Source organism: Pleurodeles waltl, chromosome 12, assembly GCF_031143425.1.
Source record: "Pleurodeles waltl isolate 20211129_DDA chromosome 12, aPleWal1.hap1.20221129, whole genome shotgun sequence".
In the NCBI taxonomy this organism is placed as follows: domain Eukaryota; kingdom Metazoa; phylum Chordata; class Amphibia; order Caudata; family Salamandridae; genus Pleurodeles; species Pleurodeles waltl.
In genome coordinates this window covers 597,827,696-597,852,195 of record NC_090451.1, presented here as the reverse complement: position 1 = coordinate 597,852,195, position 24,500 = coordinate 597,827,696, and the positions used below count along the sequence as shown (strand labels likewise).

The 24,500-nt window shown below is 44.2% G+C and overlaps 1 protein-coding gene across 2 annotated transcripts in view; it reads right to left on the bottom strand.

The window, feature by feature from the left end:
• Positions 1 to 24,500, bottom strand: part of LOC138268293 (uncharacterized) — a 173,966-nt gene that overhangs the window by 44,925 nt on the left and 104,541 nt on the right. For both annotated transcript variants that reach the window (XM_069217805.1, XM_069217804.1), the window contains exons 7-8: positions 21,282 to 21,386; positions 1,225 to 1,758 (exon numbers count right to left, since the gene is read on the bottom strand). In XM_069217805.1, the coding sequence (XP_069073906.1) occupies positions 1,225 to 1,758; positions 21,282 to 21,386 (639 nt within the window). The remainder of the gene's footprint in view (positions 1 to 1,224; positions 1,759 to 21,281; positions 21,387 to 24,500) is intronic.

The window sequence follows — 24,500 nt, the reverse complement described above, 5'->3', positions numbered from 1 at the left end:
AATGGAAATGGGCTGCTATGTGAGAAGTCCAGACTTGAGGTTTGAAGGACATGTTCTCCCTCAACAAGAAGCTCAAATTACAATTATTCATCACTGGGGATTGTATTTGCCATAACAAATCTAGGGGGTTGGTGGTTGTATTCAGCTAAGACACCATTTAACCCCAAAGACCGTGGTGCTTTAGCAAGCTCCATGTGTGCTGGAAATGGGTTTAGCTTTGAAGATGCTGTTTATCTGCACCAAAGGGAAGCCGTGTCACAGAAGGCTGCCGCAAGAGAGATTCCTTCTCCCTTGCAGGTTCTTCTACCCTCAACTGCCACCAAAAATCAGATATATCTGTATACTATCCCTGTGACACTTATCTGCTGCTGTAAGAGGTTTTCCAGGTCCAGCCCATTAATACAACTAATAAACCGTAAAGGGTACTCTTTTGTTGGGCAGAGTCAGGGATTCTAACGACATACTTTACGATTTCCCTCCACCAACTCAGATGACAGAGCGATGAATTTTTACTCGGATGTTCTTTTCTCAGGAAGGAATTGCAGCAGATGTCACACCATTCTGAACAAAATAGATACAACAAACCTACCAGCTGTAGGGCTCAACACCAGTTGATAAAGACGTCCGCAAGACAGCCGCAACTATTGACTGCTTGCTGTTTCATTAATGAATGCCTTTCTTCTTGGAAAAAAAAGGCAGCTACTGTTTCACTGACCAATCAACATTTGCACAACCACAGTAGCAATAATAGATCTAGATGATGTCTTAAAGTACATACCCAAGAACCTAGCTGACATAACGCTCATATTTCGTCATCCTATAGTACATAAAGCACCAGGCAATCAGTTGAGTGTAAACATTCCCTTGCGATTTTTGTATCTACAGATAGACCTATGTGCTTTGCTGTCCACTTTGTCTCTTCACTGCAGAAGATCTGTAATCCCGCAAGCTAAAGGTTGCCCATAGGCTTCCTTTCCTGCTTGCAGTAGCCTTTCTAAATCTTATATGAGATCCCAAGTGGTATGGCCCGGACCCTCAACATGCAAGATCATGTGTAAACATGTGAAGTAGAAAACTCTGTGATCCTTTCTCCGCTTGGATATCTTAATTATTTATCAGAAATTTCACAACTACTCAAGAAAATTCAAGCGGAAATGTATTACTCACATTTAAAATGCCACAAAGTATTTGTATTTAAGCCCATGAATTTAGAGTTGGTCTTACCCTCCTCATTCTCACTCAAGTCGTCTTCGTTCATTTCAACAGCATCCTCCTCATCTTCCTCCTCATCATCCTCATCACAAGTCCATGATTTCTCAGAACTTCGGTCTGACCAGCTATCATTCTCCTTATCTTTTTCTTCATCATCATCATCGAATGTGTACTTCACCTGTGCTCTCTTTTCTCGGAGTCGGTACATGCATTTTGAAGTCTCCTCAGGCTCGGGTGAATGAGGTCGCTTTCTGCAGGCCCGCTGGCGATGTAGGTATGCTGGAGAAATACTGGACTCTTTTTCCCTAATTGCTTGTTGATGGTGCTCTGCCGCAGAGGAATGTTGAGTCTTTGCTAAGGCTGGATTGATCCTTTGAGAAGTCTTAGAGCAGAACTTTTTGGCAAGACTGTCCCAGCCAGAGGTAAACGGTGACAGAGCTGCGGGTGCTTCTGATATGGACCGTATTGATGCTTGAGGTTTCTTAGGGACATAACTCTCTGTGCCTCTTGGAAATTGATTGTTACCAGAAAGTTGTTGAAGTTCACCTGGAAACAGAAATATGCACATTCAGTCATGTACATCAGGAGAAATAATTAATAGAAGCAGTCACAATGTGCAACGGAAGATCGTCCTTTTGAAAAGAGGGACTTTTCAGAGCAGGCCACTGCATCCTGCAGAAGTGGGTGCCAAGAGTGTCAGACCTTCAAAAGAGGACTTTCTACTTCTATGTACCCCCCCATGTCATTTAGCTGCATTATTTTTAAGGTGCATCCAAACCACTGCCACATTCACTGTTCTTTCAGAGAGGTTGATTTTTAGGGAACCCATAACTTGTTTTAAGATATTGCAAACTGGGTTGGAAACAGTCATTTATTATCAAATCAGGATTATGAGTGCTGTGGTTATACCCAATCACATTTCTCCAGATACAACCATCTGAAATTTATATTAAGGGAACACCTAGACTGTGGGAAAGATGAGCAGAAACAATTGTACCTAAAACGGTTTCAGTTTTTATTCCCAATTCCAAACAAAAGACTGTTAACAATGGGGCAATACCACACCAAGGTGTTGTGCAGCAAGATGAGGCATCCCAGGTACAATGGTATTTTACCAATTTCATGTAATCTTGGAACGAGGGGGCATTAGTAGGATGTTTTTTGGAACTTAAAAATGTCCTGAGATAGTTAAAGTGAATCTACAGCATTAGAGAAAGCGTACTTCGGGTAAGCTACTAATGTTATTAACAGCCACAGGAGGGTGAACCATAAAAATGTACAGTTCATCAGAAGTAACTAGTTGCAGAAGGGTCAATTACATAAAGAGACCAACAAAATGGAGACACAGATCTAACAGTTTTCTATGTGATTTAATGCTTTAACATTCCATTATGAAATATTGCTAGATTATTACACAGCATCAAGGCACCAAAATGGATTTGACAGCAAACGAACCAGCTCTAAATCTAGATTATATGGAAAGAACCATCAACAAGTCTAGAATAAAAGATGGGTAAGTTACTTAACTTCAGTGATATGCTTCGGGTGCATACTCTATCTAATTGCAAATTTTGCACCTTGTGACTCTCCCTAGGCTTCAGTTTGGATCCAGCAATTATAGCAAACACACCACTGGCCTCTGTTGCAACTCTATCCTTCTTTGGGACAGGAGGAAAGGGAGCTCTGTATAGGTACCACCCCTGCACGTTGCAGTATGTTTATTCACTCTTCTTTACTGCTCCAGCCGATGCAGAAAGCACCTGATAGATTTCATTGGGACTGGTAGTGTGGTAATCTAACTTGGGCCACTATCAATTCCAGAGAGAAAACTACACAGGAGGGGGACGAGGGTTCGTTGTAAGGATTCTGAACTTAGATAAAGTATTCCCAGAAAAAACACTACCATAGGTAAGTAACTTACTCTTCTGATGGGTATTTCTATCCATACATTCCTTAAGTAGCAAATCAATACCAAAGAAAAGCTTCATCCAAGGAGGTGGGTCTCGGGAGTGACCTTTACACCAAACAGAACTGCAGAACCAAAATGGCAAAATGGCCCTCTGAGGACTTGTGAGTATATGCAGCATTACCTGGTGAAAGTATGGACGGATGACTACGTAGGTAACGGAAAGATGTCCAAAACCAGAACACCCCGAGGTAGACAAAGCTGTTGGAACAAGCCCTATGTCGCTTCGAAGAGTCATTCAAGGCATAACACAGTTTGATGCAAAAAATGATTTATGGGGATAAGGTCTGTTCATGAATGGTATCTCTATTCTTCTCACTGGAGAAACCAAAATATAGCTAACCATTCACATGGAACTGCTATCAAACTCGAAGCCAATCACACATCTTGAGTTCAACCTTTGTAGCCTTCGTCCATCTGCTCTACATGAATATGACAAAGAAAAGAACGTGGGCACCGAGAGAGTAATGAACTGCCCCACATGGAAAGGTGACACCAGTTTCAGGAGATAGGACTCAGGAATCCTAAGCACCAGCTTGTCACTGAAGATGGTAATATACAGCAGCTGAACAAACAAAGCCAGTAGCTTGCTTGAAGCAACACATATAAGTGACTCAATGGGAAATACAGTTTTAAAAGGAAAGAGTTTAACAGTACAACTATGAAGATGGATTAAAATTAATACATAACAAAAATATATGATCAAACTGAGCTCCCAGTAGATAGAAACATATGAAAGCCATTTTGAGAAACAAATCTCAATGGGTGATTTGAATAATGGAGGCTAATGAGGCAAACAAGCAAAGGAATCTTGGACAAGCTTGTGTGTAGTAGGTTAATCTGCTTTTCCTTGCACCTAGTGACAAGCTTGAACCAGGTCTAAAAATTAATTGACTCTAGAAAAGGATGGCAAGCAATAACAATTACTTCCACCACTTCCGATGGCAGAATAAAAACTTATCAGCTGGTTCCACTAAATCTCAATGCATGAAGGTGTAGATAGTAGAGATTGGAGTGTAACATCCTGCCTTGCTGCGGGGATAGCAGATCCTCTTGAAGAGCAAGTCAACTCTAGAAAGAAGGATGGACATTTTGTATTTTCATAATTAGCAGATAGGACTACTAATTTGGGGATTTAACATCCCTATATAAGGGCGTCCCATTTTTTTTTAAAGCAGGCCTACTGGCTTTGTCAAGAGGTCACTGCATGAAAGGGAGGTGTGTGGCTATTCACTAAATGGGGTCTGAAAGTCCGCCATCCAGGGGGATCTGGATGCTCATCAGCTGCATGTGGCCCGGCCCAGGAGGTCCTCTAATTGGCAGCGACAGATTTCTGTGACCCCTCCAAGTGGTTTTAGGGCCCCATCTTTCTGGAATTGGCGATCGGGAGCACAACGCAGCTCCACTGAGGAACCTGAGGTCAGCCAGGCTGTGTTCCCAGCTACACATTGCTGGACATTGTCCCAGGTTGGAGGCCAAGCTAATGGAGATGAGGGCACCTGGCTGGGTGATCGCCACCATCACAGTGACTCCCCTTGCCGGGAGTGGCTCACCTGGGACCCCTGGTAGAGAGCGGCAAGGGAAGAGGGGCCACTGACGGATGGCTGAGTACTCTGCGATGTGCCTGACTGTTTGTGGCATTGCCCGCAGAAGGCAACGGGCCTCACAACTCTGTAGGGCAATATGGACTACACTACGGTGCGTGACCTGGGCCCCTTTGCACCCACTACCATGATTTTTGAAGCGCCCGGGATGGTAGCACCAAAGTGGCCTACTGGAACACTAGGCTGGAGGCCTACAGGGCGATCTGTAGAGAGACAACACACCTGAACTGGCATCTGGGGGTCCCATGGTAACCTGTGCTGTGTGCTGCAGACATACCCTGTTGGAACGCCAGGTGAGCTTATGGGATTGCCGGCGACCCCTCTATGAAGGCCTTGTATGTACTGGAGTTTTCTGCCTCGCTCCTTTCCCCTCTGCTCTTGCTACCAGCAACCGGGGACTTACATTGACTGGACCCCTTCCACTGATTTGAACTATGATACCGACAGGGAGCCCGATGGAGTGAACACAGTGTAACTGTGACAAGGGGCCTGCTGCTTGAACAGAACTTACCACTCCGGCCTACATGCTCGATTGAACCCTCCCATGCAGAGCACTATTAATTCTGTGGGGGGCCCTTCCATCTCCATCTCCTTCTGCGGGTTGCTTGATGCAGGAGACTTGCATTTCCTCCCCTCTCCGCACGCGGACAACAGACTCCTTTGGTTGGATGGCAACCTTGGTGCGCTAAGGGTCCTGATGGCGTGCTGCTGAAGAAGTATGGGGTAGATTCTTGCTTGAGAGCCTGGTACCACTCATACACAGAGGACCGGTCACTCTCTACACACTCAGAAACTGGAGGCTGGCTTCACAAAACTGATCAAGCACCTGGTAGTAGTGTTGCCCCTGCTGAATCCCCTGAACATATTGTGCAGCTGAGTGTAGATTCCCTCCGCAACGTCTAGCAAGACTCCGCACCAACCACAGAGCCCTGACAGTAATCCTTTGGCCCACTTTGAGAGGTTGCAGATATGAGTAAATACTTCAAGTAAAGTGAAGTGGCTGATCCTAGCCCTTCACAGTCATCTGGGACTCAGGATGCCGATGGCAGGGCCCGGAGCCAGAGGGGTTCGGCTGGGGGCTACAATGGATACCATACTGCAAGCCATTGCCGCCTCTCGGGAGGCTCTTTAATTGAAAATTGGTACGATGCTGGCAGACTTGGGGCTCTCGCAAGACTATTGACGGCTGGTGAGAGGGTTACAACTACTGAGCGCTCCCTAGATAATCCTACCCGGAGGTGTTGGTCATCTGAGAATGAATGTTGAACATGGAAAGGAGGGCTAAGCCTTTAGAGGGTCAAGTTAAGGATACCGAATATATATATATATATATATATATATATATATATATATATATATATGGAAAATATCACTTACCCAGTGTACATCTGTTCGTGGCATGAGACGCTGCAGATTCACATGCTGTGCATTATCCTGCCATATAGTGTTGGGCTCGGAGTGTTACAAGTTGTTTTTCTTCTAAGAAGTCTTTTCCAGTCCTCCCTTTCGGCTCCATTGCGCATGGGCGTCGACTCCATCTTAGATTGTTTTCCCCGCAGAGGGTGAGGTAGGAGTTGTGAGTATACTAGATGTGCCCATGCAATAGAGTAGGTATGTATGTACATAATGTGTATTAAAATAATATTTATTTACAAATTTACAATTTTTATTCAACTAATAACGGCTGCAGGCTCCCGGGGAGGTGGGAGGGCACATGTGAATCTGCAGCGTCTCATGCCACGAACAGATGTATACTGGGTAAGTGACATTTTCCGTTCGGTGGCATGTGTAGCTGCAGATACACATGCTGTGCATAGACTAATAAGCAGTAATCTCCCCAAAATGCGGTGGCTTAGCCTGTAGGAGTTGAAGTTGTCTGAAATAACGTTCTTAATACAGCCTGTCCTACTGTGGCTTGCTGCGTTGCTAACACATCTACACAGTAATGCTTAGTGAATGTATGAGGCGTAGACCAGGTGGCTGCCTTACAAATTTCCGTCATAGGTATATTCCCAAGAAAAGACACTGTGGCGCCTTTCTTCCTAGTGGAATGTGCTCTTGGTGTAATAGGTAAATCTCTTTTTGCTTTAATATAGCAAGTTTGAATACATTTAACTATCCATCTGGCGATGCCTTATTTGGATATAGGATTACCTGCATGACGTTTTTGGAAGGCTACAAACAATTGTCTTGTTTTACGAAATTGTTTTGTTCTGTCAATGTAATACATTAGTGCTCTCTTTACGTCTAATGTATGTAAGGCTCTTTCGGCTACTGAGTCTGGTTGCGGAAAGAATACTGGGAGTTCCACGGTTTGGTTTAGGTGGAATGGTGATATGACCTTTGTTAGGAATTTGGGATTTGTACGGAGAACTACTTTATGTTTATGTATTTGTATAAAGGGTTCTTGAATAGTAAATGCTTGTATCTAACTTACTCTTCTAAGTGACGTGATAGCTATTAGGAAGGCTACTTTCCAAGTTAAGTATTGCATCTCACAAGAGTGCATGGGTTCGAAAGGTGGTCCCTTGAGTCGTGTTAATACAATATTAAGGTTCCACGAAGGTACTGGTGGTGTCCTTGGGGGTATGATTCTTTTTAGACCCTCCATAAATGCTTTGATGACTGGGATTCTAAAAAGCGATGTTGTATGTGTAATCTGCAGATAGGCAGATATTGCAGTGAGATGTATTTTAATGGAAGAGAATGCTAGATTAGGCTTTTGTAAGTGTAATAAATAGTTTACAATATCCTTTGTGGAGGCATGTAGTGGTTGAATTTGATTAGTGTGACAGCAGTAAACAAATCTTTTACATTTGTTTGCGTAGCAATGTCTTGTGGTGGGTTTTCTAGCTTGTTTAATGACCTCCATACACTCTTGTGTAAGATTTAAATGTCCAAATTCTAAGACTTCATGAGCCAGATTGCTAGATTGAGCGATGCTGGATTCGGGTGTCTGAGCTGTTGTTTGTGTTGTGTTAACAGATCTGGTATGTTTGGTAATTTAATGTGAGGTACTACTGATAAGTCCAACAGTGTTGTGTACCACGGTTGGCGAGCCCAGGTTGGTGTCATGAGCATTAGTTTGAGTTTGTTTTGACTTAGTTTGTTGACCAGATAAGGAATGAGTGGGAGAGGGGGAAAAGCGTAAGCAAATATCCCTGACCAACTGATCCATAGTGCATTGCCCTTGGATTGAGGGTGTGGGTACCTGGACGCGAAGTTTTGGCATTTTGCGTTTTCTTTTGTTGGGAATAGGTCTATGTTTGGTGTTCCCCAGCAGAGGAAGTGATCCTGTAGGATCTGGGGGTGAATTTCCCATTCTTGAGTTTGCTGGTGATCTCGACTGAGATTGTCGGCTAACTGGTTCTGAATGCCTGGGATATATTGTGCTATCAGGCGAATGTGATTGTGAATTGCCCAATGCCAATTTTTTTGTGCTAAGAGACACAGTTGTGACGAGTGTGTCCCCACTTGTTTGTTGAGATAATACATTGTTGTCATGTTGTCTGTTTTGACAAGAATGTGTTTGCGGGCTACCAGTGGTTGAAATGCTTTTAATGCTAGAAACACTGCTAGCAGTTCCAAATGATTTATGTGAAGTTGTTTTTGTTGATTGTCCCATTGATCCTGTATGCTGTGCTTGTTGAGGTGTGCTCCCCACCCCATCATGGAAGCATCTGTTGTGATCATGGCTTGAGGCACTGGGTCTTGGAATGGCCGCCCTTTGTTTAAATTTATAGGGTTCCACCATTGAAGCGAGGAGTGTGTTTGGCGGTCTATCAACACTAGATCTTGAAGTTGACCCTGTGCTTGTGTCCATTTTTTTGCTAGGCACTGTTGTAAGGGCTGCATGTGTAATCTTGCGTTTGGGACAATGGCTATGCATGAGGACATCATGCCTAGAAGTTTCATTACAGACCTTACTGGGTAGTGTTTGTTTAACTGTATGTTTGATGTTATAGTTTGGAACGCTTGGACCCGTTGTGGACTTGGAGTGGCAATTGCTTTTTGTGTGTTGAGTGTTGCTCCCAAGTATTGTTGTATTTGGGATGGTTGCAGATGTGATTTCTGGTAATTTATAGAGAACCCTAGTTTGTGTAGAGTTTCTATAACATACTGCGTGTGAAGAAGACACTGTTGAGTGTTGGTTTTTATTAGCCAGTCATCTAAGTATGGGAATACGTGCATGTGCTGTCTCCTTATGTGAGCGGCTACTACTGCTAGGCATTTTGTGAATACCCTTGGGGCTGTTGTTATCCCGAACGGTAACACTTTGAATTGATAGTGTACGCCATGCATTACAAACCTTAAGTATTTTCTGTGAGAAGGATGGATGGGTATGTGGAAGTACGCATCCTTGAGATCTAATGTGGACATGTAGTCCTCCTTTTTTAGTAAGGGAACCACGTCTTGAAGTGTTACCATGTGGAAGTGGTCTGACTTTATGAAGAGATTCAGGGGGTCATTCCGACCCCGGCGGTCAAGGACCGCCGGGGCCGGGGTCGGCGGTAGCACCGCCAACAGGCTGGCGGTGCTCCGCAGGGCATTCTGACCGCGGCGGTACAGCCGCGGCCAGAAACGGAAAGTCAGCGGTGTACCGCCGACTTTCCGCTGCCCATGGGAATCCGCCATGGCGGCGCAGCTTGCTGCGCCGCCATGGGGATTCCGACCCCCTCACCGCCATCCTGTTCCTGGCGGTTTCGACCGCCAGGAACAGGATGGCGGTGAGGGGTGTCGTGGGGCCCCCTGCAGTGCCCATGCCAATGGCATGGGCACTGCAGGGGCCCCCGTAAGAGGGCCCCACAAAGAATTTCAGTGTCTGCTCAGCAGACACTGAAATTCGCGACGGGTGCAACTGCACCCGTCGCAGCTTCCCACTCCGCCGGCTCCATTCGGAGCCGGCTTCCTCGTGGGAAGGGGTTTCCCGCTGGGCTGGCGGGCGGCCTTCTGGCGGTCGCCCGCCAGCCCAGCGGGAAACACAGAATCACCGCGCGGTCTTCAGACCGCGGAGCGGTGTTCTGTCGGGGGAACTCTGGCGGGCGGCCTCCGCCGCCCGCCAGAGTTAGAATGACCCCCTCAGTGTTCTGAGATCTTAGATGGGTCTTAACGTTTTGTCCTTCTTTGGAATTAGGAAATATAGTGAGTAGACGCCTGTTCCTTTCTGATGGTTGGGTACTAGCTCTATTGCTTGTTTTTGTAATAGTGCTTGGACCTCTATTTGTAATAGGTCTAAGTGTTGTTTGGACAGACTGTGTGCCCTCGGGGGCACATCTGGCAGGAAATTTGTGAATTCTATGCAATAACCTTGTTGGATAATGGCTAGGAACCATGCGTCTGTGGTAATGTGTGTCCAGTTCTGATAGTATGTGGTAAGTCTCCCCCCCACTGGTGATAAGTGTTGGGGTTTTGTGACCTTGGAGTCACTGTTTGGTTTGACTTGTTTTAGGTGTCTGGAACTTCCCCCTTCCTCTTGGGAATTGTCCTCCTCTATATGAGCCACAAAACCCTCCCCTCTGGTATTGTGCCTGATAGGTGGGTCTGGTTTGAGAGGTGGAAGGCTCTGGTGTTTGCATTCGAAAACCCCCTCTGAATTGTGGCTTTCTAAATGCGCCTCTGCCTTGTGGGGAGTAGAGCGCGCCCATAGCTTTGGCCGTGTCTGTGTCTTTCTTTAACTTTTCAATAGCTGTGTCCACCTCCGGCCCAAACAATTGTTATTGGTTAAAAGGCATGTTCAACACCGCTTGTTGGATTTCAGGTTTGAATCCAGAGCTTCTTAACCATGCATGCCTGCGAATGGTTTCCGGAGTGTTGACCGTTCTTGCTGCCGTGTCTGCCGAGTCTAGTGCGGGCCTTATTTGGTTGTTGGATATTGCTTGTCCTTCTTCCACAACCTGCTGGGCAAGTTTCTGGTGTTCTTTGGGCAAGTGTTGTATAATGTGTTGCATCTCGTCCCAGTGTGCCCTATCGTAGTGAGCAAGTAGGGCTTGCGAATTAGCGATCCGCCACTGATTGGCTGCCTGTGCTGCCACTCGTTTGCCCGACACGTCGAACTTTCTACTCTCTTTGTCAGGCGGTGGAGCATCTACTGACGATTGAGTTTGCCCTCTTTCTTGCTGGTCCTACAACCACCGAGTCCGGTGTAAGTTGTTGTGTTATAAACACAGGGTCCGTTGGGGGAGGCTTGTACTTCTTCTCCACCCTAGGCGTGATAGCCCTTCCTTTAACTGGCTCCTGGAAGACTTGTTTTGCATGTTTAAGCATACCCGGGAGCATTGGCAGACTCTGGTAGGAAGCGTGGGTGGATGCCAAGGTGTTGAACAGGAAATCATCCTCTATTGGCTCAGAATGCATTGCTACGTTGTGGAACGTAGCTGCCCTGGATAGTACCTGCGTATATATGCAGTACTGTCCTCTGGAGGTGACGGCTTTGTTGGGTAACAATCCTGACTGTTATCCGATACTGGTGCATCATATAAGTCCCATGCATCAGGATCATCCTGTGTCATCCCTGTATGTGTAGGTGACTGCATTGGAGGTGTTCCCACTGGAGACAGTTGTGGTGAGTTGTGGTGAAAACCTTGGTGGTGGTGATTTTTCTTTGGCCACCTTTGCCAAAGGCTGCGTTTTGGTCTCCTGAAATGCCAGTTTTCTTTTGGTCTTAATTGGAGGAAGAGTTTGTATTTTCCCAGTCTCTTTCTGGATATGCAACCTCCTTTGCGTATGGACTGGTTCATCCATACTTATTTCCTGCTCAAACCTGTGTCTTTCATTCATTTGTCTGGAAAGTCCTTGCTCTTCTGTGTAATAGCTTCTTTTCGGCTCCGAAGCCGCCTTTTTCGGTACAGATGTTTCAGAAACTGGCTTTTTCGGTTCAGACGAAATCTTTCTCACCTTGGGTGAGTCGAACTCTCGGTGTCGAGATCGTTCGGTGCCCGAATCTCAACCGGAGTCAAAAGTCTTCGCAAGTCTCAGGCCTTTTACGGTGCTGATGTTTGGTCACCTTCTTTTCGATGGGTTAAGCCATAGCCTGCTGGCGGTGGCATCCCCTCGGCCTTAACGATCTTGGTGTGAATTTTGGACGGGGCAATTCTACTCACTGTTCGTTGCACCGCCGAGGGTTGCTCACTTTCGGATTCGTCAGAGTCCGTCCCCTGGATGGAAATTCTTTCCTCCTCTCCGACGTCGAGTTGTTCTCTCGGTGTCGACGCCATTTGCAGTCTTCTCGCTCGACGATCACGTAGGGTCTTTTTAGATCGAAATGCTCGACAAGCCTCACATGTATCCTCCCTGTGTTCTGGTGACAAACACAGATTACAGACCAGGTGTTGGTCTGTATAGGGATACTTCGGACAGAAGCGGAAGGGAGTCCGGTCCATTAGTCTTCGACGATGGATGTGGTCAGGCCGTCCAGGCCCCGCTGAAGAACGGAAGACCCGAAGGGCCGCCGGAGCGCTCCTGCTGTCGGTGCCGATACAATAACACTAACCTGGTACCGAACGAGAACAATACCGTCGTATTTTTCGATATTTAGCTAACTTTCCCGATTCGAAATACGAAGCGAAGAGGAACACGTCCGAACCCGATGGCGGAAAGAAAACAATCTAAGATGGAGTCGACGCCCATGCGCAATGGAGCCGAAAGGGAGGAGTCCCTCGGTCTCGTGACTCGAAAAGACTTCTTCGAAGAAAAACAACTTGTAACACTCCGAGCCCAACACTAGATGGCAGGATAATGCACAGCATGTGTATCTGCAGCTACACATGCCACCGAACATATATATATATATATATATATATATATATATATATATATATATATATATATATATATACACACAAAAAAATCACATGTAATGTTATGGTAATAAAAACAAATACAAAAAATAATCATAATTAAATGCAGTCATTAAAAGTATATGCATTGCAATGTTTACCAATAAAATTATTAATAAAGAATTTGTATTTAAATTAATGACAAATATGTCTTAAAGTCTTCCTTTTAAGTTTCTCATGCCAGAGTGCAGCCAAACAACAAACCACTAGGATTTATGAACTCTGGAGTCCAAAAGCAAAACATCATTCTCTGGGGGTGCTTTGAAAAAATGGTAAACCTGTTCTGGGGTCATAAGTGTCATGCCCCAAAAGAATTAGGGTTTAAAGTTATTACATAATCCTGGAGAGCGTGGGCCACTGCAATCCCTGTAGCCTGCCACAACACTTAAGTAATTTGTTGGTGGTGCCTCTACCCGTACACAAGTGTAGGAAATATGTAAATTAGGCATTATGGGGCACTCCAGCGAACAAACAAATTTTAATTTTGTTAGCAGAATCAGGGTGGAAGTAAGCGGCTTCGTGCCACACTCTTGTCTTTTTTTTTTTTTTTTTTAAATAAATCGGATGGCCAGACCCCACCAGGGTCACTCTAAGCCAGTTTTTCAGGGTGGGGGTTGTGGGGTAAGTCCAAACACCCCCACCCCCCAGCCTGCTCCACCCAAGTGCACGTCTACCTTCAGTGCAGCACACAAGAGTCAGCACAGCCTCTGGTTTGCTGTTGCCCGGTGGGAAAAGTTTTCCTTCTACTTCCACCCATGGCGGGAGTGGTACAGTATCCTGCTCACGAGGATCACGGGCAGGGAGAGGAATAGCTCATGCAACCAGTACTCCCCTCCCCGCCTCACACAGTCTAGGGAGGCAGGCATCAAGCCCGGCCATAGGAGAACTTTTTCCACTCCGATCTCGGTTCCAGAAGATGGGGGGTCTTCTTCTGGGGCTGCGGTTTTGAGTCCCCAGTGCAAATAAAGAGCCTCTAGGGAAGGGACTCAACCCAATCCCCTTCCTGATAAAAATACAAGGATCATAGCAAAAACCCATGTGCTCAGCTGCTTGTTTTCTTTTCAGATGGGGCAAATCTTTAAAGATTAATGTCTCTGGCTCTTCTGAACCATTTGCGATGATCTTTGGCACGGTTTACCCGTGGTGGTGAGCTCTAGCCAGCAGGAGCATTATCATCAGGTTTCCTGGCCTCTAAATTGGTGCACTATATGGTGAGTTGGATTTAATGGCTCTGTGCGTGCACCTACTGTGCTTGGCTCCCACTGATCCTCTCATGCTGGTTGAGACATCTTGTTCAGCACCTCTAAAACCAGCCAGCAAAAGCACCATGCTGTACGCACTCCCCTGGTCCCAGTCCAGGTCTTCCTCCAACTGGTCCTAAAGAGGCATAAGAAAACGAGTGACACATCCCATGGAGAGGCCAAAGTCCTTAGTCCATCTAGCAGGGCATTAGGTGGCTCCTGTTTCCATCTGGACATTCTTCCGCTGTTGTCCCATGTTCTCAACTGTCTCTTGTGTCGATGTTTTTATGTTGGGATGGAAAGCTTTAGATGTTAGGCACCCCAGCCAGTCCTAGAATGCCACAGCATCCCTCCACCCAAGTCCCAACCCCTCCTACAAAGCATTCTGGGACAATCCAACATGTTGCCATACCATTTTCTCTAAAAAGAGCTCCTCTAAGAGCTTCAGCTCCACCCCTAGCTGACATCACTGCCTGATCCCTTCCCACCAAAATGTTAAAGGCAAGTCCCTCCTTGTGTTGACTCCAGATGTCTGGGCTTCCTCCTTTGTTCTCCAGGCCTGGGCTGTCCCAGCTCAGGTGCAGTGTGACAAGCTAATAAGCAGATACAGATTTTCTCCACACCCCTTTCCTCTCCCAGGGACTTAGTCAATCACTGATAATTGCTTTTTTTGTGTTGGGAGGCCCTTGATCTCTCTGTTGGTAAGCAGAAAAACTAACGTGGCCCAGTAGCAGGGACAAGGGCCTGGATTCTCATTATGATTAGCTGAGCTAGAAAGAATATAATAGCTCCTGAAGTCCCATAAGATGCTAATTTAATGTGTTGGGGACTGCAAAATCAAACTCTGCATTTATGTTTTACCCCAGTTTCACATCATGCTGAACTGTGTAAAAGTGGAGTGAAACTGCACTTTAATGTAGATTTTGCCTGTACATATACTACAGTGAAAGCACTACAGATTTTCCAGTAAACGCTACTGAACTATCTATGAATGCCCACAAATATTATAAGGTCTTCTCCAAGTAAGCACCAATCCTTGCAGAGTCCCTTCTGTTCCAGGCTACCTGCGCTCAATAACTGGGCAGCACACCATGGTAGTCTCACAGGTGTCACCTACACATGTGTAAACACATGCTCAAGTGCAACTAACCTGGTCCACCTTACCCTAGCTACGCCACAGTGATCTTACATTAGAAGGCAGACACTGACAGTAAACAAGCTCAGTCCAATTATCATTAAATTATTGCGAGTGAGACTCACCCGAAGTTAAAAATCCAGTAGTCATAAGAGAAAACTCTTGATGAACTAAATGGGCAGAACAAAATTACAACAGCGCCTCACCGAGCAAAGATATGCTGTGCTACTAGATGCAGGCACCACTCACGCTGTGCGAATTACCTTCTGAGCTAGTGTGCTTTAATGTTAAGGGATCCTGCCAGATGACTGACCATCAGGGAAATCCTATTATTTGCCAAAATACTGCCATAGGTGCAGAGCCTATAGACAGAGGGCACAAGAACCTCTCCTCCCTACTTCTTGCAGTACCACAGGACGGTCACCTTGCCCGTTAGCACTTGGATCAACCTACTCTTGGTGGAAAACAGAAAGCATTTAGATCCATCCAGATGGCATACAGTTCTAGAAGATTTATATGATGATGCTACTCTATTGAACCTAAGGCCACTGTTCTCCACGTCATTCAACTGACTGCTTCAGCCCCAAAACAATGCCTTTCACCATTGGGAGCTCTGATGAGGGCAAGGAAAATTTTCTGCTGCATGTTAGTATGGGGCCAGTCATCCACCACTGATGTTCCTGGAACACCTCACCAGACACATTGATCTTAAATAAAAAGGATCCTCAGTACTGGAACCACTGCAGATGCATATTCCAATAAGGTCCTGCATATGCCAATGGAAGCGCGTCACAAGCAGAAAGCATGATGCCAGAAGCCCAAAATGCCTCAGAACCTTTAAGTAGCTCTCCTGAAATCTAGGCTGATTTTCTCAGACTCAGTGCTGAGGTAGGAAGGCTTTCTAGATTAGCTCTGCTAAATGGAATCCTCTGCACAGAAATAAGATGGGCTTTGGACTCATTGAGAGAAAACTCCAATGTGGACAGTAACAACACTGTAGGTGGTTTGAGACTGGCTGATTCAAGACTGTCTTCGGCAGCTAGTTTGAGGTAAAGGAATACAAATATCACCAACTTGCTAAAATAGTCTGTAACCACTAACATAGCCTTCTTAACTGCCTAGGGGCTGATAAGAGGCCAAAAGGCAAAAACGAGAACAAAGTGGAATAACCCTACCACAAAGCTCAGATACTTCCTGTGGGATTACAGAAATGGCACATGAAAGTTTGCATCCTATAGATTCAGGGACCATATCCAGTCAGTAGAAAATGAACAAGCGTCATCATTTTGAACATTGAGGGCTAGGAATGGAATAATGTGAGGTCTAGAATCAATCTCAGTCCTTTGCCCTCTTGGATGTCAGAAATGACAGAGTAACAAATCAATCCTCTTCCACTCTCCACTACCCGCCCGGCACGATCTTGAATGCTCCTCTGACAAGCAACATTAGCAATTCTATGGTCAGAATACTGGTGTGATCCTCGATCATCTGACTGTAAACTAGTTGGAGGTGGGGAGGGTGTCCAGAATGGAAAGGGCATAACAAATTTGGACAATCTGGCCCCACTGCTTTGATGTGATGAATCACCAATAAGGCAGGCAATGCTGAATCCTTCCACCTGCTCAACTTAAATGTTCAGGGGAAGGTGAATCCATGGGGTTTGACAGTGGTGCCTTGAAAGGAGGTGGTTGAGAAGTGCTGCTGTGTTTTTGAACTCATCCTCGGCACCACATCTTCCCCCTGCCTCCACAAAAATCCTGCAGGGGTTGCGGAAGAGATTGAGAGTGTTGCTGCTGACAGAAGATAGACAACTCAAATAGACTTTTAATTTTCTGAACTGCTGCTGGAACTATCAAGCAGGAGAAAATACCTCAATGAGAAGGTCATCACTATATACTCATTGCTCTAAGAATGTGTCAGACTTCACATCAAGAAGTCTGGGCTAATTAAATGGCCTATCCATCACTGAAGCCTATCCGTCACAGGAGACTCTGGGGTAGCCCATCCAGTCATATCATCTGATAATGGCACTGGTGCCGACAGCAGGAGCAACAGAATCACTAGTGTCCAAGCCAAAATGGAGGGCATATATTGCACCATCCTGACCATCTTATACAGTTTAAGTAAAAGCATTGTGACTATCTTCATGCATATCAGGTAAACATGCCATATCCCACAGGGCAAGAAAGTAACAGTCCAGGTAGGGGTTCTCCTGCCGAAACAGCAGATCCTCCCCCAGCTGTAGCTTGAGTGGAGGACAAATGCTTATGTTCAGAAGTACCGGATACCAACCTCTTCTGGCCCAATCTAAAGGTACAATGTTGATTTTGGCCCAGTCATTCCTTATCTTCAGAACTCTGGGAAAGAGAGGCAGTGGTGGGAAAGAGTACAGGAGTCCTATGCTTGACTCTAGCCTGAATACATCTCCTGAAGACAGCAGTCTTTAGAACCCTAGTGCACCGAAGTATTGACACAGGTTGCTCTCAAAAGTGGTGAAAAAATCCAAGCAGGACCACCCAACAATAGGAACATGTCCTGCACCATCTCGGGATGCAACTGCCAGCAGGCATCAGTGGCTGAGCTCACCTGTCTTGGCGTTTAAACACCCCTTTCAGGCAGTTCATGATCAGAAAAATGCCCTAACGCTCCAACCAAGTTCAGAGACTCAGCTCCTCTTGGCACAAGAACCCCTATCCTGCCCTGCTTGTTGGGGTACCACAAGACAATAGTGGTGTCCGTGAGAACTTGCATCAGACTTCCCTTGATGGATGGCCAGAAGGCCTTCAATGCCAGGTGGATGGTCCAGAACTCCAGCAGATTCATGTGGATCTGGCCCTCTGATCTCCACCTCCCCCAGATGATCTCCCAAGCCCACCTGGGAAATGCCAGTCACCACTCTCAGCTTTGGGTGAGGAAGTGAAAGAAGTATGACCCCAGGCCAATTGAGTTTCAGTAACTATCACTACGTATCACAAGCCATCTCCTCTGACACTTGCGTGGCATCCGTGAGATTGCCTTATTACTGGACCCATTAGAACTTGAAATTCCATTGCAGAGTCTGCTAGCTGACATAGCTAACAAAGCCAATGTAAGATGCTTGAAGGCCAAAAAGCCTGAGAGCTGCTTCAGGAGAGGGGAAATCCTGAAATCCACAGTGTCTAGAATTGCTCTAATTTATGAACCCGGCAAGAAGTCAAGTGGGACTTCTGCTTGTTGATCGTGAACAGGAACATTCAAGAGGTTTGCCATTGTTTGGAGGTGGTCTATGATGACAGTGGTGAGTCCACCTTCAACAACCAGTTGTCCAGGTATAGGAATTCAGGTATCCCTGATCTCTGTAGATAGACTGTGTCCACCTCCACCACTCTAGTGAACACCCAAGGTTCACTGGCGAGGACGAAGGCAAGCAGCATACTGAAAATGCTCCTGACCTATCCTGAACTACAGAAAACATATGTGGGAAGCCTCCTGCAGGTCCATGGACACCATGCAGTCACATGGTTCAAGAGCACACATGATATAGGCCAGTGTGAATAGCCTGAATTTGTCCTTCTGCAGGAAGGCATTCTGAGGCCAGAGTCCACAATAGGCCTTAGGCCACTGTCTTCCTTTGGAATGAGGAAATAGCAAGGGTAACAGCCCCCTCCACTTTCCAAGTCCAGAATCCCTTTGATGGCACTTTTGGAGATCAACAGCCACACCCCCTGTAACAAAATGGGAAAGTGCTCTTCAGAAATCTGCTCTGGAACGGGAGGAATAGTGGGCGGGGCAGAAACAAAAGGCAGCCAATAGCCATTTTGAACAATATGTATGATCCATCTGTCTGACGTGATGGAACACGAACTTGGGAGGAAATGTCAAATCTTGGCCCCCACCTATTGGGCATGCACCACTAAGGGCAAGCTAAAGTGACTTGGTCACAGCAGTAGCAAGGAAAGAGGAACAGGAAGATCGATGCCCTTGCTCGCTCACACGCTGACTGCCAGACCCATGTCGACCAAAGATCTGTAGACTTGCTGCACTAGTTGAGAAGGCTTTCTCTCCCTATAAGCCAGCCCACTGAAGTACCCCCTAAACTTTCTAAAGTCATCCAGGAATATTTAGTAGCGGTCAGCAGTCATAAAGAGTAAGCCAAAAGCCTATTGTGCTTAAAGTGCTCCAACACAGACCCTGCCTTTTTAATGAAAAGGCTGGCCCATCAAATGGCACATACATAAGGAAGACTTGTACTTCGCCGGGGTTACCTGTGAAGCACATCCTTACATGTCAAAGAAGTACATCAATAGTCAAGAAACTAGTCCCCTTTTCATTTTTGGCAATGGTTGTCTATGAACTGCTTTGTAGGGGACAACTCATCTAACTATGATGTTGAGGTTTGAAACAGATATGAGCATGAACATTTATTCCGAAAGCAGGTAGGTAATAAGTAAAATGATGAACATGTTTTTCATTCCAGTATATATTTATATCCTTGGGTATTCTGTGTAGCACTGTTTAGGTAATCTAGGGGTCTAGTTAATGGGTAATGCCTAATTGACTCTTCGGAAAAGTGCACGTCTGTGCAGCGCTTTCACAAGAAATTCTGTAATGAATAGCGAGGTACATTTTTTGCACCCCTTCCATTTTTTCCATAAATACCACTACAGGCCTGTTGAATAATACTGTAGAACTAACCTTACGTAGAGCTTGAAGTATCCTCTAGCAAAAGGTGCCACAGGTCCAATCCTGTGTGGAATTAGAGCCTCCAGTCAAGATGATTCTTAACCTAGAGCTGGTGGCATTGTGAGTAAAACTTTGCTTCTGATGGTGCCAGCAAAGGTGAATAAACAGAGTTATTTTATCACTGTGATTTTTAGTGACTCCTAGCCTTAATCCGGGAATTAAATTATCTCTGGTAAGACTAAAGGCCCAACCTTGACAGGTTTCAGTTAGTATTCTCAGCTTTCTTCAGTAGTTGACTTTCATTGCTGATTTATGGGCAAACAGGAACTACTTGTTGTCGTGGTCCTGATGGGCAGGTTGATGAATTGGACAATACTCAGATTAGTTTCAGGCATTTCTACAGTATACTACACGTTTCTCTCATGGAGTGTCTATCCTTCAAAATAATCCATACATTCCCACTGAATATTCCAGTTTGTCTTTGCCATGTGGCAATTTCTTTTTGAAGCTTCAAGATAATAATGCTGATGTAGCCCTTTAGTGTCTTTCTAGACTCAAATGGGAGGTACACAGAAGAGGTATGACTCAAATGGGAGGTAGACAGAAAAGGTAGATAAGGTCACAGGGATTTAAAACTCTTTTCTGCAAGGTGTGCAAGGTTTCTTAGAGTTGTTTCTCATGTCATGTGGGCGTGTTGGATCATGAGATTTATGAAAGAAGGTGGTGCTGACAGGATTATTTGTGACACATTCAGAGAAAGTTGCTGCCATTAGCACCCCTACAAATTGCTAACTGAACTAAGGTCAGATAATGTTTTGAAGAGGTGCATTCACTCACTGTCGAATCACTATTCAGTAAAATGTGAATCTATCACTACAGATGGGATGAGGATTTTTAGCCTTTCAACTTGCGTTAAATCCAAACCACAACAAGCAGATTATTCAATATAATCATTTCCTCTGGCCTCTGATGATTCTTTTTCATCACCCTATCTCTAGAATTAAAAAGTATCCTACATCTGACAAGAGAGTATGCAACTTATAATGTATAGGAAGTTCTGGTTGAGCAGCGGGATATCTGATCAAATTTCATTCTCCAGGACCATGGTTCTTAGAAGAAAAACAAAAGTCAGAAACATATCAAAATCACATGTGGGTATTATCTCCATCACATGTTTGGGCTGAACAGAAAAGAGAAGTGTTGATCTGCTAGAAGAATTGTTATGTTAAATGCTTAATCTGCCTCTTTCAGAGGCAGAGAATTCCTGAATGCACATTTGCCGTGTTATCAGAAAAATTGTGACTACCATTCAGATGATTTAAAAAAAAAAGAAAAACTTATGTCACCTAATGATAGTAGAGCAGATCTCCAAGTAAAGCCTAGCTATTATGACGGTATCAATGCCCCAATTAAAGAGTTATTTTAATACAGGATTTTCGCTGTATACAAAGTGCAAGGCAGTTGTCCTCTTAAAATCAAGCCCCATTCAAATGCCAATGTGATGTGAAATTATGCACTAAAACCTTCAAATAGGTATAAAGCAGGTTCATATCAGTGATGCACATGCCCACACCTCCAACCAATAAAATATGTCCAATGAATAAAATATGCATTATCTTTACTTACTATCCTCCAGGCGCTGAAGAGCTTCTCTGTCCATCTGAGCTATATCATAGCCTGTTTCTTCTGAAAGATCATGAAGTCCCAAGAGATGTCGCCAACTTCCATTGCCTGAAATAAAATATACATGTTCATGTACAAGAGCTCATAAAATGTAACTTGCCCGAAAAAAATTATACTGAGTATAAGGAGCTACTGATATCGATTACATTTCAAATAGATTGTCTTTATCAAGCAAAGGTGTAGAAATGCACAATATTTTTCTCTTAGCTTAGCAAGGAGAAAGGAAATGAGCCTCTGTATCTTCAAGGCTTTAGCTGTCAGAAGTAGGCGGAAATCTCAGAGGCAGCAAGTAGTACATATTCAGACACTAATTTCCATTCTATCACCTTCTCATTGGTAGCTACTGAGGGTAGATCTAGCCTTACCAACTGGTTATATTGGACCTGTGCCTAATGCTTGCTGCTTCTCAGTACTGCCAGGTGTACAGTATAGGGCCGTTCTCTGTGGTCACTCTTTAGTAGAAGAGGGCATTTGTATTTTAGGAGAAGAAGCACTAAAAATGTGAGTCTGCCATGAATATTGTAGCAAATGGGTTCCGTACATTTAGTTCACCAGGAGTTTTCACAAATTTGGCTTTTTACTGTCAGTGAGTATCCCTAGCAGGGTCTCACTCATGGTAAGTTCACATCAATGGGATGGAGTGTGTTTACCGCCAGAGGCTGCCTTTTAAGATAAGGCCACTGCTGTGAGCTAGAATAAGAGTCTCACTTGAAGTGAGACTTTCCTCCATTTAACAGTCATTAAGTAGCATCTTAATATTATTCCGAAAAGGGTCATTACTTAACCTTCAAGCTTTGCCCGACAGTCACAAAAACATCTGGAACTGCACTAGGGCAGAGTCTCCGACATTCAATCCCCTTATTCACTACGATCAATGAGTATCAAACCCAATCAAATTCAATAAAAAGAAATCCTGTTTGTTTTTCGCATCACATATTGCACCCAACATGAAATAGGTCCACTTTACTAGATCACTAACATCTTTTTTGGTGTTGTCAACGTACCTTAGGACATAGGGTTAACAATCCCAAGAAAAGAACAGCTGATACCGAAGCACACAATGTAAAATCCAAAGTAGTGCGCCGGATGATACGCATAAAGATGCAATCAAGGTCTATGTGAAGACATAAACAGGGGAATGACTTTCATGGAATAAAACGTCCGGAAACTAAGAATTGAACCTTTTTTGACTTTATCATCTTTGGAATTTACACTACGTGTGCTTTGGTATTAGATGTTCTTTTCTTGGGATTGTTAACCTTGTAATTCATAATCAACTTACATACCTTTGTTAGCGGAATGCAGGATAGCATGTCAGCATTACTATTATTGACTTTAGTGATTATAATAGATCCGAAAGGCACTTCGGATGTGCATTTGAACAACCACTGCTACCAGATTAACTGTACCTTTGAATATCCCCAAAAAGCACAAAGTTAAAAGCGATCTGCTCCATAAATAAACTCATAGCTAGTCTTATTTCTGAACAACAGGGAAGGGCAACATACTAGATATATTAATCAATCTCCCAACGTTATTACCATAGACAAAACATTAAAGCTCGACTGGTTGGATCATCTATTTTGCCACCTTTCAAAACCACCCTGCTAGAGGTCTGGGGTAAATGTTACTTAAAACCCAGAAAGAGCTAAGAAGAGTTCTGGAAGATATATTTCTGCAACTATTTCACAAGAGCTTTGCTCCACAGTCACAACTCTAACATATCAAACTTCAGAAAAAGCAAATACATTATTTCACTACATGTATACTAAACATTATCGATAACCTTGCCACTTTCACAAGGAACACCATCAGAGACAAAACCTACTTCCCATGTATCTACATCATACAGAGCTTAAAAGTAAAAGAACAACCAGAAAACTAGATAGAATTTAGAGAAGAATCAAAACTCAAGACGCACTTCAGACCCTGATGAAAGAAAGAAACCCTCAAGAACTGACCACAGCACAAAGGAAAATATTTTAAGATTTGTTTAAAAAAAAAAAAAGACAAAATCACCCCAATACTCTTATTAAATATTACATCAAACACCACATATGAATAAAAACACCCAGCTCTCCTACTGTCCCTAACAATACTGTCAAGTTCTCAAAAAACATACAAAATATACAAGCCTAAAAAGAACTCTCAAACTTTATTTTTCAAACCCCTGCAAGAAAAAATACTGAACTCAACAACAAAATCCAGAAGTAATACTAGCCTTCCCTTTACCAATCCCTCAAGTCATGTGTCTTACCCTAATAAAAATCTATGCCCAAGTCATCAACCCACTAATTACATTCCACATCTCCTTAAAACACAGCTAAGGCACCATCTCCTTAAAAGAACAACAGTCTACGAGTGCAAAACTATTTTCACATGAGTCAGATTGCTTCATAAGTGTGAACTTCATGTGTAGAAAGTCTGCTACAGACCACTGTCCCCTTCCTCTCTGCAAAAATAATTGAAAGAAAGGTAAATCAGAGTCCTTCTGTGGGTGACTGGCTGAGCAGAGCCTGAGTTATGCTGCTACATCTTTGTGGTCATAATCACTGTTGTATCGCAGTTTTAATTAAATAAGCTATATATATATTGTTCTATATAAATACGTTTATCCTAATAGGAGTTTAATATTTACACCGATAGAAGTAGTATGTTCCACCTCCCCTTCCCCTTAGAATGGTAGAGTCCGACAGTTATTGGGCTGGAGTTGACAGTAGAACGTTGAGGAGCTAGAAGAGCAGCTGTGTGGAGAACTGTTGCTGAGGCAGTAGAGATGAAAGAATAAAGACTGAAGTAAAAGGAATTTGATTGAAGTGTCTTTATATCACTCCAGCTTTTAACCAGTATTTCATCTAAGCGCTGACACAAAACAAGAAAAGTATTCCAGGCTGTAATTTTTCAAGTGGCATTTCACAGAGGAAAGACAATATAAAAATATGTTTTATGTCCTGGCAGCACAACAATATAATTAAATTAAAGGCTGTTTTCCTGTTGCCTTAAAGATTTTAGAACTGGCATTTAAGACAGAATTAATTACATTACAAGCTGCATTTCGGACCAGACAGGAAGACGAATACAGATCAATATGGTAACGTGGAAGGCGCGGTAAACTGCGGAACGAGTATCCTCACATTTCTGTTGCTGGCAGTGCACCAAAAC